General features: G+C 47.3%; 1 protein-coding gene across 1 annotated transcript in view; it reads left to right on the top strand.

Moving 5' to 3' along the window:
* The window catches only part of Kif26b (kinesin family member 26B), a 171,583-nt gene that overhangs the window by 115,295 nt on the left and 42,624 nt on the right, over window positions 1-13,664 (top strand). The window contains exons 3-6 of the mRNA XM_059281043.1: window positions 3,539-3,745; window positions 7,464-7,557; window positions 9,084-9,346; window positions 12,464-12,647. Of these exons, the coding sequence (XP_059137026.1) occupies window positions 3,539-3,745; window positions 7,464-7,557; window positions 9,084-9,346; window positions 12,464-12,647 (748 nt within the window). The remainder of the gene's footprint in view (window positions 1-3,538; window positions 3,746-7,463; window positions 7,558-9,083; window positions 9,347-12,463; window positions 12,648-13,664) is intronic.

Genomic DNA, 13,664 nt, shown 5'->3' with positions numbered 1-13,664 from the left:
TGATCATAAGTGGTGTCTCTTAAGCTCTTTAATTACAGAGGATTAAGCAGGAAGTGGAGTGCAGGACTAAAGGAATATAATGGCAAAAGGGAGGCCAAGCAGAAAAACCCAATTTCCTTCCTGGAAGGGGGAAAATCCTCCATTTATTTAAATGAACTGCAGAGAAAAGGATGAAGTGTGGCCTTTTCCCCAGCTCGGAGTTCAATGGGATTTTAAAGAACTGTGTATCTCCTTAGCTAGACATAAGGCTGGGTCTTTAGCTCATCTGCAGAAAAAGGGCCGTGTGTTCCATTAAGATGCAGGCATATGCTTCCCGTTCAAATGGCTGGCTGAGCCAGTGCCTGCCTCCCTCTTCTCCACGTGGGCTTCTGCCTCGCCTAGCTCACATTTCACATTCAGCACCACCAGTTACCTAGAAATGGCATGCAAAATTGCAAAATAGAAAAGCAGTGGGCCATGAGGCTCCATCAGTTCTGCCTGGAGTCGCAGCCGCATCCTTGACTTGTGTGGTTCATAGCTAGATGGGGAGAGGCACTCACAGGAAGCTGGGGGGCCCGTCACCTATCAGAAGTGGCTGTGTGGATGCCTGCTTGTAGCGTACCGCGGTGTAACTGGGACAAACCTGTTCATGAGTCGAGTTAAAATCAGGCTATAGAGAGTGAGGGGGAACAAGGGCATGCCCCAGTGGCAGATGGATAGTCATAGTAGTTATTGTCCAGTACACAGTGGCTGTGGAACTTGAAGGAGCTATGCTGGTAGGATCCTAGTCACATCTTGTACTTACTAACTATCCATATTTATAATATCTGTCCTGGGGTCCTTCTTGTGTGACATGGGACCCAGAAACCAGGTCAAGGCATTATGTAGCTTTATCATCAGCATTGTCTTTGGAAAATAATAGTCTGCCAAGGTCCAGAGGGAGGCAAGGGAAGGGAGCAAGCTGTGGGGAAGAGTAGGAATTGAGTCCTCTGTGCACTCAATGGGGAGAGTGAGGCTCCAAGAAGCTAGACCATGGGAGGTAGAAGCCAGAAGGAGAAAACACGGGACCCTAGAGAAGTCTGGCCCTGCCTTACCACCCACAGCTACAGCGACATGGGCCAAAGTGTGTCCTTAGCAGTGTTGACTGTCAACTTGACTCAGCCTAGAATCACCCAAATAAAGAGTCTCGATTGAGTGTCTCTATCAGGTTGGCCTGTGGGCATGTCTGTGAGGGATTCTCTTATTATTAATTGATGCGGAAGGGCCTAGCCCATCATGGGTGGTACCATCCCTAGGCAGGTTGTCCTGGGGTTATATACAAAAGCTAGCTAAGCATGAGCCAACAAGCGATTCAGAGAAGAGAGTCAGCAGTGTTCCTCCAAGGTTCTGGCTTCAATTTCCTGCCTTTGCGTCCCTCAGTGATGGACTGTGACCAGGAAGTGTAAGCCAAATAAGCCCCTTCCTCCTCCAAGTTGCTTTTAGGCAGAATGTTTACTACAGCAACAGGATGAAGCTATAATGTAATTGTATGATATCCATTTCCTCCACTGGAAACTCTAGACAAGTGTGCCCGTGCTCTGGGTCACCAGGGGGACTAAATACGATCATGTAGATGATGGCACAGGCCTGGTATAACACAGCCCCTCACCTCCAAATGGCAATAAGTATTTTATGGTCTCACATAGGAGAATCATAGTTTTAATCCCGGGAGGCCAGCCATGTCCTTTCATCACGACCCCTGGCCTCCATTCCACACTGGAGTACAGTGATTATAAAGAGAATCGCAGGCAAGGTATGGCACCAGACCTCTGATGAGCCTGGTACCCTTGGAATGATTCACGGTTGAGCTTTGTACACTGAAGTTTAGTCCCCAGGCCTCAGCGAACAGGGCTGAGATGGGCAAGAGGATGACCTCACTCCACTGTGCACAATATGTATTGTTCTCTGAACATTCCTGTATGTTTAAAATGTTTTATTAAAACGTGTATGACCAGGGGCTTGGGAGATGGTTGGAACAGTAAAGAACTTGCCACGAAAGCATGAGTACCAGAGTTTGAGTCCCCAGCACCCAGGTAAATTTTAGGTGGGCATGGAAGCCCACCTGTTATCCCAGCATATGAGAGGCAGAGATAGGGGATTCCTGGAGCAAGTAGTCTAGTTACACCAGCCTAATTGCCAAGCTCTGCAGTCAAATGGTAGACCCTTCATCAATATATACGGTGGAGAGTGATCAAAGAAGACTCAACATCAACATTTGGCCGTGCACATAGGTACACATATGCTTGGACTCACATACATGGGACCCCATATGTATGTACAGCGCGGGGCGCGCGCGCGCACACACACACACACACACACACACACACACACACACACATACAGAGAGAGAGAGAGAGAGAGAGAGAGAGAGAGAGAGAGAGAGAGAGAGAGAGAGAAACATAACCATGCCTTGCCCCAAAGCATGATGAGAGTTTCCTCAGTTCAAACAACTAGTTAGATAGAGTACAATATTTGAAAAATAATCCTCTCAGGCATTCACAATTTTCCACATTATATTACTGAAATCACTTATCTCTGCAGTTATCTGCCCTGCCCTATGCATTATGTGTCCTTCATGCCTAGCACGGTGCTCAGCATATAGTAGATACTCAAAGAAAGTGTCTATCACATGCTGGACTGAGTAAACAGCATAGTAAAAAAAATATTAACTGAGAACAGAGCTAAATCCGTCTCCCAGGACTGTAGCCTCCAGATTGCCGCTAGCCTTCAGCTTGATTTCTGCCCACCTTAAGGCTACAAAGCAGGTGGTCCGTTTCCACGACTGCCACTGTCCTCATCAATGGGGTGGAGCTGAACTGGTCATAAGTACTAGAGATGCTTATCTTCTGTGACTCTGAAGGTGGTTTAGCGTGTACAGCCTCCTGATTTCTATGGACACACACTCTCATCCCTCTAAATGAAGCTTCTCCGTGCTCATGTAATGGGATCCCAAATAACATGTTGCAAACCAATCTTTTATCACACTTGCCCCTTGGAAAGCATTTCAAATGCTGGCCATTAAAAACAGGCCGTTTCACGGGGCTTTAACGATGGCACTAATAACTGTGGATTTTTGTCTCCCAGAGCACTGATGAGCCGAGCTAGGGAGTAAATTATGAAGCTAACTTTTATGTGCATGGTTTATTGATCTTTGAGCTTCAAGGGAACTGCACCAGCCCCTATAGCCTGACGGTCCAGATTAGCTTTTCATCTATGTAATTGGGCCACCAGGGCACAGTTAATTTTTAATTTATATTAATAGGAAGACAAAGAACACAGTGTGCCTTCTCTGCCTTAAAGTAATGGACATATCAAAATATTCTACCTGGTAATTATAAATAAACCATCCTTCCCCTGACCCAGTGAGGATTAGCTTGCTGATTCATTGTGTATTTCACCATCATGTATCATGAGAAAGTTCACTGCTGCCATAAATATTTATACCATTGAGTGCAGAAGACCACTCCATCATTAAGCCAGCTCTCTAATCCATGTTGTTGCCATCTTTGGTTTTTAACAGGTGAAAGTCATGCTACGTATCTGTTCCACATCTGCTCGAGATACCTCAGAATCCAGCTCTTTCCTGAAGGTGGATCCACGGAAGAAGCAGATCACCTTGTACGACCCCCTGACCTGTGGGGGTCAAAATGCCTTTCAGAAAAGAAGCAGCCAGGTGCCTCCGAAGATGTTTGCCTTTGATGCGGTTTTCCCACAAGATGCCTCTCAGGTGGGTAAAAGCCCCCTCCAGGCTCAGACAGTGTTGATTGATAGAGTGTGAACTGGGAGGGTGTCTTCTGGGATACTCTGATGGACAAGTTCCTCCATCCATATCACTGTGTGTTTGGACATCATTCTGAGCTTCCCAGAATACCCCAGTTCTTCTGAGTTACTGGTATGGTGGTTTCCTTGGGCAGAGAACATGTGCTGGGATTTTAACAATTTATATCTTCGGAGGGCTGAAGAGATGGCTCAGTTGATAAAGTATTTACCACACAAGCATGAGGGTCTGGGTTCGGATCCCCAGCATCCATCCGACAAGTCATGCCGCCTGGGTGTGGATGGCCATGTAACGAGGCCAAATGTTTCAGGAAACTGCATTAAAGTCAGACAATGTCTCACACCCCTGGGGACTGGAAAGCAGAACTATTGTCCGAGTGAGAAGATGGAATGCTCAGTAGGGAAACCGAGGTTGGTGTGTATCCTGCAGCCAGGATGAGTGGAGGAATGCGGAATTGGAGAGCTTTCTGAGAAACTTCAAGTACTTCCCAAGATTTATGCAAAACTCTTCATAGTGTGATCGTTAAGGCTACCCCCGACCTGAGGATCACGGCTCCAGTAGTTTCCATTCACAGCCAGTTAATTTGTGTTATATATGATTGTAGGGGATGCTGGTGTTTACACAACTCCTGTCTTCCACCAACAGGCAGTAGTGCATGTAGGTGCCACCCGTCGGGAAGCTGAACATTGGTTCTCCAGTCTTATCATAGGAAGATAAGGGTCTTTGTGATTAAGTTTTGCAGCTTCTCTGTTCGTTTCAATTTTTATGTTGTACCACCCAATGGGTTCAGTAATTTAAACCCGACACCGGGGCTAATGAATGGCCTACAAATAATTTAATTAACAGGGGTAAAACTTTTCAAAAGCTATCTGGGGGAGTTGTAAGGATTCCAAAGCACACCCTAAATTAAACCTGGACTATTAATGAGTTTTAGATTTATTTCGGGAAAAAAAAGAGCTGTTTTTATTGCTAGTCTTTGTTTACATTTCTCACTTGGTTCCCAGGCTCAAGATGCTCAAAGCCACACTTTCACAGCCTTCAGAATGTTCCGGTTCCCTCAGGTGTCTAATAGTATAAATTTCTCTGTAATTTTGTGGTTTCCAAGGACTTTCATGTGCGTTAAGCCATGGACTTTCCCTTGAATTCTTTTGGGTAGAAAGGGGGCATTTTTAATTCTTTTCATACCACACGTGAGGAAACTGAGGCACTACAAGTTAGCCTCGTCACCTTAGTTGCTGTCCTTAGCAGACATCCTCCCCAGACTCCACCACCTCCTCAGTCACTGCTCAGTACAGCAGGTCCCCGACCTGTCGCTATTTTATCCACTGTTTTCTAGCAATGTGTCAGTGGGCAAGTCCCTCGGCCCTCTGGGTCTCGGGGTCCTAATATGCCGAATATATGTACGTGTCTCGTGAGGCTGTGACGGCAGCAGGTGCTCCATAGTCGCTGTCTGTCTGTTACTATATCATCATGGTTGTTAACCTGACACCACTGGTTACAGCCAGCTCAGCCCCACAGACTCAGCACCCCGTAAGCCTCAAGGCACAAAACGGGTAAGCGTGCCAAGTAGCTTTGTCTGGGTCACCTGCTCTTGCATCTGTACTGTCTCACACTGCCCAGCAGGCTAGCCCAGGTTGGGGACATGGCAGTGTCCAGGGCCTAGATACGCTGGCTTAGAACTGAGGCGCTATCGTTTCCACTGTATTCTACCGGCCCAGGTTCAAGGGCCGCTCTCAGGTCCTTGCCTGTGTAGCGGCTATCACTGTGGTGACCCCAGGCGTCTGTGACCTCTTTCTGAGAACATCATCTCCTTGGCACTGAGTAAAAGACTGGTCCTGTTCCTTCTTGCCATTCGGAGATGTCCTTGTTACCCTCAAGCAGCCTTGGCAGCTTGGCTACCCATTGTTGGATCTGGCTTAGGGGTAGGTGGGGAGGACTCAGACCCCTGGGTGGAGCTGCCTCTGCCATGGCTGTGGGCTCAGGGAGGCTTTCTGCTTCTCTGGGTCTGCAGGGAAGGACAGTAGGGAGTTTCTCTCGGTCACTGTCATCCCTTAACAATCCATCATAGACAAATCTCTCATCCTTCTCCTCTCTATGAACAGCCAGGCAGAAGCCCTACAAGGGAGTGTGTGGACCGCCCCACATCCTAGGAAACCATTCTTGTACTAATGACTCCAATGTCAGTTTGTTCCACACACAACCCAAATTCTCCTTGGTGACTTAAGCCTCTCCGAGTTTATTATGTGTGGCCATACAATAAGGTGGCTGGCAGTCTCCCAACCCCCACCTCCTTTCATACTCAAAGGCAGGCTCCGAGGTAGTAGCTTCTCCCTGCTCTTGCGGAGACAGCTCTGGCCGATTCCAGAGAGCTTCTACTGCCCCAGTCTTGGCTTTAATGCAGTACTGGCTCTGATTGCCTCAGTCCTGGGAATCTTATAAGATCCCATGGTCCTCATATAGCCTCATCCCTCCATCCCCTTGGCTGAGGGGGACCCCTGAAGAGCTGCTGAGGCGACCACCCCTGAACAATGGATAGTTGTTGAGAGTGCGGTTTTTCAATTTCAGTTTGGGAGAGAAAAAATTGATTTCCAGATACTTAGCTTCCTTGCGCAGCTGCACCGTGGAGCTGAATAACTACATTCATGGCCCAGGCTGCCGCTTTTCAGGTTCCCACTGGGAGGCACATTGCTCTGATGGCTGCAAAGCCCCAGCATTTGACGGCTCTCAGGGCCTCTGTGGGCTCTGACGCCAGCCCCAAGACAGAAGTGAAGGCCAGGCAGCGAGACAGGGAAAATAATTCGGTCCTCCTGCTGCTGCGAAAGTCTCAGATGCTAACTGGAGATTTTTCCGAATCTCTGAGGTGGTCCGCAAACCTGACCGCATACCTTTAGTTTGCGGCATACACCGTCAGCGCGTGTTGATGGAGAGGGGCAAAGAGGGATCGAGAGCCTGGTCTCTGTGTAAAGATCGTAGCAATCACACTGAAGATGAGGCACACTCAGCCACAGAATGCCCCAAATAACACACTGGCGTGTGGCAGCTGATGCTGTTTACAGTGAGCTGTATGGATAGGAAAGGAGGTTTTCAAAGTGGGACGTGAGTAGAGAAAGCAAGGATGGAGAGAAAGCAGATGTATGCCTGGAAGTTCTCGATTCTGTTAGAACTAAGATGTTCCTCGGGTGTCTGTCCTGAAATAGAAATCACGTTTTCCCCTCTACTATGATTAGCTAATTTTGTGGTGTGTGTGTGTGTGTGTGTGCACGTGTGCACGCGCACGCGTGTGTGTGCAGAGGGCCAATAGAGAGTTGAGTGCTTTGCCCAGGAGGCTGAAATTAGGAATGATAGGTGACAGAGGGGAATGGGGTCTAGAACCCATCCCATTTTACCACTGAAGCCTGTACCTACTTTATCTATATAAGGCTGGATAGTGCTATCCGTTAGTGGAAGGGAGCTTCATAGCCAGCATGTTTCACACACAGGCTAGCAAAGAGTGGAAGGTCCCTACAGTTTCTGAGTTCCCTCAGAACCCTGTGGCAGAGACTGGAGCATCTGGGACATTGGAACTCTAAGCCCCAGGAAGGCAGACTCACTTCTGTGTCATCGAGGTGTCTCATGGTGCTACGTGATGCAGTTACCACCCGTGCCTGCCCCCTCTTGTGTCTTCCAGGCTGAAGTATGTGCCGGAACGGTGGCCGAGGTAATCCAGTCTGTGGTGAACGGGGCAGACGGTTGTGTGTTCTGTTTTGGCCATGCCAAGCTGGGTGAGTGAAAACGTAACATCTGGTGCTGCTCATGTTTCCTGTCACCTCATCCCCGTTCCAGAATTGGTTCTAGAGTCCTCGGTGAAAGGAAGGGCCAAGTTCCCTTTTGATGCCACACTGCATAATAAACACTAACCACGCCTGACTTTGAAACAAGTGTCCTAAGTGTTCACCTCCTCACGTAGGGCAGCATCAAGTCCAAGAGGGGGAACCATGGGGAAGCAAAAGTGTTCCTACTTGGTCTAGGTCATAGTCAATCCCAGAAGGTGAGCAGGGAAGGTGCACCTGTCTTGAAGAGGGCATGTCTGGGGAGCAGATTTAGGTGGGTGGAGCTAATGGAGGCATCTCCAAGCAGAACCCCACATGGGAGAAGCAAAGCTGTCCTTGCCTCCAATATCCAGCTCAGTGAGGTGTCCTCCCTGTCTGAGCACATAGGAAAGGCACCACCAGCTAGTCCTGCATAGGATTGGCTTAAATCCCCTCTACACCCTCTTCCCTGTCCCAATCTATGGTCATCTGTTCGCTCCTAGGCCTTGTCTGACATGCAGAATGAGTTAGCAATTTGGGAAGCTCAAAAAAGTGCTCCTCGGTAGAAGGGTTCATCCTAGAGGCCTTGCAGAGGGCACAGAGGCCCACCCCCTATGATCAGAGAGCCTGTTACACCCCCACTCCTTTCTTCGCTTCTTGATCACAGATCAAAGCGGGGGTCCTGATTTTAATGGAATTCACTCGCGCTATAAAAAAAATACACAGCATTTAACTTGAGAAAGGATATAAAGCACGAGTGTGTGGATTTAATCTGTGGGGTGGCTATAAAAAGGATTGGAATGGTGATGGAAAGCCCCAGCTTCCTACTTCTTGTAGAACAATGCAGGAGGCAGAGAGCCCGTGATGGTTGAGGTCCTCCGCCAGGTTCCTGTAGCTTGAGTTTTCCTGCCTGGCCCACACCACAGTCAGGGCAAAACTCTCTCACCCGCCAGCCCCACAGCCTCTCAGACCGGACCAAGTAAACACAGAGACTTACGTTGCTTTCAAACTGTATGGCCGTGGCAGGCTTCTTGCTAACTGTTCCTATAGCTTAAATTAATCCATTTCCATTAATCTATGCCTTGCCACATGGCTCGTGGCTTACCGGCATCTTCACAAGCTGTTCTTCATCGTGGTGGCTGGCAGTGTCTCTCTGACTCAGCCTTCCACTTCCAGCTTTATTCTCCTCCTTGCCCCGCCTATACTTCCTGCCTAGCCAACGGTCAATCAGTGTTTTATTGATTAATTAGCAACACATTTGCCATACATCCCACAGCAGGTTCCTAGTGATTTCATCTTGTCGTTTGTTTGGCCTCTCAAATGTTCTTATAGCTGTTCCCTCACCCATACAAGGAAATGTTTGCTGTTTTTTCTGGTCTCTTGCCTTCTTCCCAGTCCCCCACACCTTCCTTCTGTGTCCTCAGCATCTATGTTTTGAGGCTATAAAGAGGGATGTCCGGCCTCTCCAACCGTGTTTCTTTCTTCCCGGGCTCCCACAGGGAAATCCTACACCATGATTGGAAGGGATGATTCCATGCAGAACCTGGGCATCATTCCATGCGCCATTTCTTGGCTGTTCAAGCTGATCAATGAGCGCAAAGAAAAGACCGGGGCCCGATTCTCAGTCCGGATCTCAGCTGTCGAGGTGTGGGGGAAAGAGGAGAACCTTCGAGACCTGCTGTCTGAGGTGGCCACGGGCAGCCTACAGGATGGACAGTCCCCAGGAGTGTACCTCTGTGAGGACCCCATCTGTGGCACACAGGTGACTGCTTTGGGAGCTTGGCTTAGGCAGGGGTGATTCATCTCTCCTTTGGAGGATGGGGCATCTCAGCCCTGGAGTCCCTTACCATGGAAACTGGGAAAGGCTTATGAGTGTTTACTTTAAAGTGGACTGGGACTTTATGGCCTGCAGCTGTGGGGCCATCTGCTCACCCAACCTAAATATTTGTACCTTGAATCTAATTGACAATGAGCAGGGGCTACAATTGTCATAGCATGTGGGGGAATTCGAATCCACTTTCTTGACACCTTTCAAGAAAGGGGGGGGGGAGTACAATCTTTCTTTTGTTTAACAACAAACTGAAATATTTACTGCTCTGCACAAATAGCTGCAGCCATCGCTGGAGCTGTTTATGGCTCTATAAACCCTGTTTCTGGCACAGCTTTACAACCGGATTAGCAGTGCTGTGGGAAAACTAATAACCGATTTCTAATTAGAACCGTGATATAATTGCTGGAACCATGGAAGCCAAGAGAAGCTCTTGCTTGCCTTTTCAGGAAGTTAGGCCTGTTATGAGGGTCTCTTCCTTTTGCTGTTTTACATAGGGATGACTTGAGGGATCCCCTGGTTCATATCCAGAAAGTCAATTCTGCCCGTCTCCTATGGTAGGCTTCCCAAATGCCTCCTATTCAGAAAGGTGTCTCTTTGATGAGTACCCACCTCCTACCCGCTGGATCATTTCTATGGGTGAGGATGTCCCAGAGCCAGTATTACACCCATCTCTGCAAGCCTGGCCCTGCTCAGCCTCTGCTAGGGGTACTCAGAACCTTCCAGTTTCCTTTAGAAATCTCCGTAGTGTGCACCAGAGTTGCCTGGAGGACTTGAAACTGATCGCTGGGCTCCTCCTTGACAGTGTCTGATTCCATATGAGGTAAAACTCATTGCCCCCTCCCCCTAATGTGCGTTCCTAACAAGTTCCCATAGGATCCAGGAAACTGTTACTCTGAAGCGTAACACACGTTCAGATGCTGTTGCAAGGCTCCGTGATGGAAATAGGAGCACCCTGGCCACCATGCTGCCTGCAAGCTTGGCAGGGCACGCAAACATGTGTTAACTTAGATTCATTTGGGAGTCTGCTAACAAAGGTTCTCTTAAGTAAAGGTCTGTTTAGCGGAAGGTAAATAGGATGAAGAAAGTAATGGCCTCTTGAAACTCTTCTTTTAAATGTTTGTAATTCTTTCGTTTAAGTTGGCTACTCAGTTCAAAAGCACCCATCCGATAAAATCTCTTCCAAGTTCAAGGATTTTAAAGATGGTCTTAGCTTGCAAATCCTGCCTGCACCCAATATTGCTTCTCACAGTTTGAAATTATAGGTATGGTTAGAGTCGGAGTAGAAAATTGTCATAATTTGTACCAACCCAAAGACATGTTGCAAATCAGTTCCTTGAAAAAAATCAAAGCTAAATCAGGCATGCACCTGTCATGCCGGCATTCAGATCGCTGTGGAGAGAAGATGGGGAGTGTGAGGGGAACAAAAACCTGTCTCAGCTAACCCAAAAAGTGGATTTCCGTTTCTACCACAAAAGGGAGTCCTGGGATTCAGACCCAGGGTTCTCACAAGATTTAGACACAGTGCCCACTGCGTCATTTCTAATCACTCATGAGTTTGCCTTGAGCATAAATTCAGGCGCTGAAACAAAAACTGATAGATGTCTCTTAAATACAGATGGGACCTTCAAATTACTTAGGTGTTTCTACACGCCTTTTATACATTGTTCTGTTGCTATGATAAAATACCCTATCAAAAGCAACTTGGCAGAGAAAGTCTTTATTATAACTCTCAGTTGAAGGGAACAGGCCATCACCAAGGCAGCAGGAGCCTGGAACAGCTGGTCACCTCACACTCACAATCAGGAAGCAAGAGCGGATAAGTGCATGCTGCCTTTGAGCTCCATTTCTCCACTTACACAACAGCCTAGGATCCCAGCCAGGGAAGGGTGCCACCCTCAGTGCGTGGGTCTTCCCACCCCAATGATGTGATTAAGATAACCCCAACAGTCATGCCCAGAGGCCCAACTCCCAAGTGATTCTAGATTCTGTCAAGTTGACAATTATCACTAACCAGCATAATGTACTTCTTGTTCATGACTATGCTGGTAAATGTGACCTGAAATTAGCTTTTGTTAAATAACTGAGAAATCGGAAATGAACACTAAACAGGGCTCTTCCTTGTCAGATGTAAAGTCGCATTTCACAGCACCTGTCTCTGATCTTTAAGGTCAAAACCTAGTCACATCTCTCAGGTTAGTGAGGAATGGCTTAGGAGGTCAGTTCATAAAGATAGGCATGTGCTACCACTCCCCCACCCCCCTCCACCATACAGCCACTTGCTAGCTGTAAAATAACTAAAAACAAATTACATCCAATAAATGTGGTCAATACTAATTTTCAGAAGCCAATCAACCAATTGAGCTGCCTCCACGGTTAAAGCACTGGCCACAAAAGCATGAGGATTAGCATTCAGATCCCCAGAACTCATGTAAAGGCTGGGGGGGTGTGACAGCCTGCCTGTAAGTCCAGCCTCTAAATGGTTCTCCACCTTCCTAATGCTGCAATCTTTTAATATAGTTCCTCATGTTGTGGTGACCCCCAACCATAAAATTATTTCATTGCTACTTCATAACTGCAATTTTCCTACTGTTATAAATCATAATGTAAATATCTGTGTTTTCCAATGGTCTTAAATGACCCCTGTGAGAGGGTTGTTTGACCCAGAGGGGTCAAGACCCACAGGTTGAGGACCACTGCTTTAAAGCGAGACAGGATTTACAGAGTAGGCTGGCCAAGAGACTATTTATATCTAGAATTCTGAGATCAGTTGAGATACTCTGCCACAGTGAACAATCAAGGCTAATGCCCAGTATCAACCTCAGGCTTCTACATGCATACAAATGTGCCCACACCCATGCAAACATGCATATCTACACATGTGTACCACACATACATGAAGTGAAAAAAGGAAAAAAAAATGACTCTGCTGAGAATGGCCCATGTGTGTAGGACCTGGTTTCAGAAGGACTTCCGGCCTTACCACTTGGACTGAGCTTCCCCAGGCAGGAGGGAAGCCTGAAGGTCTCAGCTCTTTTTTCTGTCTTCCAGCTGCAGAACCAGAGTGAGCTGCGGGCCCCCACCGCAGAGAAAGCTGCCTTCTTCCTGGATGCTGCCATTGCCTCACGACGAAGCAGCCAGCAGGACTGTGATGAGGATGACCACCGTAACTCGCACATGCTCTTCACCCTGCACATCTACCAGTACCGGATGGAGAAGAGTGGGAAGGGCGGAAGTAAGTCCATCTTAGCTGGCTCCGTCATGGCTCTGACCAGCTTGCACCCCTCACCAAAGGCAGCAGCACCCTTCCTTAGCAGAGCGTATGGCACCCACTTGCAGCTCAGTGGTCTGGAATCCAAGATAACTATAGATTCTAGGCTTGAGTTCACTTTTGAGTTGTACAGAGACAAAAGGTTAGCTTTGGCAATAATAATTTACAAATGGCATTGCCTTAGATGTGTAAAAGAATGAATTAAAAAAGAAAAATAGCTGTTGAATACTTTCTTTCTGTTCACAAGTCCTATAGGGGTCACCACCTTTTTAAATCATGGTTCTCTAGAACATATATATATATATATATGTATATGTAACAGAACTTACATATATATATGTGTGTGTGTGTCTGTGTGTGTGTGTGTGTGTGTGTCACACACACATATGGAGAGAGAGAGAGAAAAGGGATTTATAGAGTGACTTACATGCAGTGGTCCAGCTAATCCAATAATGGCTGCCTCTGAAGGAAGGTCCAAGAATCCAGCAGTTCTCAGTCCATGAGGCTGGATTTCTCAACTGACCTAATGCTGGAATCCTGAAGAAGTAGGCTCTAATGCCAGTGAAGGAATGGACTTGCTAACAAGGTGAGAGCAAGCAGGCAAAGAGCAGAAACTTCCTTCTGCCATGTCCTTATATAGGCTTGCAGCAGAAGGTCTGGCCCAGATTAGATATGGCTTAAAGATCTGCATTAAAGGTTTGTCTTCCTACCTCAAAGATCCAAATTAGGAATAGATCTTCTTACTTCAAATTAAGCAGAGATTCCTCATAGGTATGCCACCTATTTTTAGTTAATTCCAGATGTAGTCAAGTTGACAACCAAGAATAGCCATCACACCACCAAAACCCATAGTAAGCCACTAGAGCACCTCCCAATATAGCATCCATCATCATGCTGAGTCCACCCTATCGGCTAGGAAGTAATAGTTTGAATAGTTTATAAATTAGACTTTGGAAGAACTGCCAGGTGTGGGCTGCTTCC

The sequence above is a fragment of the Peromyscus eremicus genome, chromosome 15, assembly GCF_949786415.1.
Source record: "Peromyscus eremicus chromosome 15, PerEre_H2_v1, whole genome shotgun sequence".
NCBI classification, from domain to species: Eukaryota; Metazoa; Chordata; class Mammalia; order Rodentia; family Cricetidae; genus Peromyscus; species Peromyscus eremicus.
This window is presented reverse-complemented; position numbering and strand designations above follow the sequence as displayed.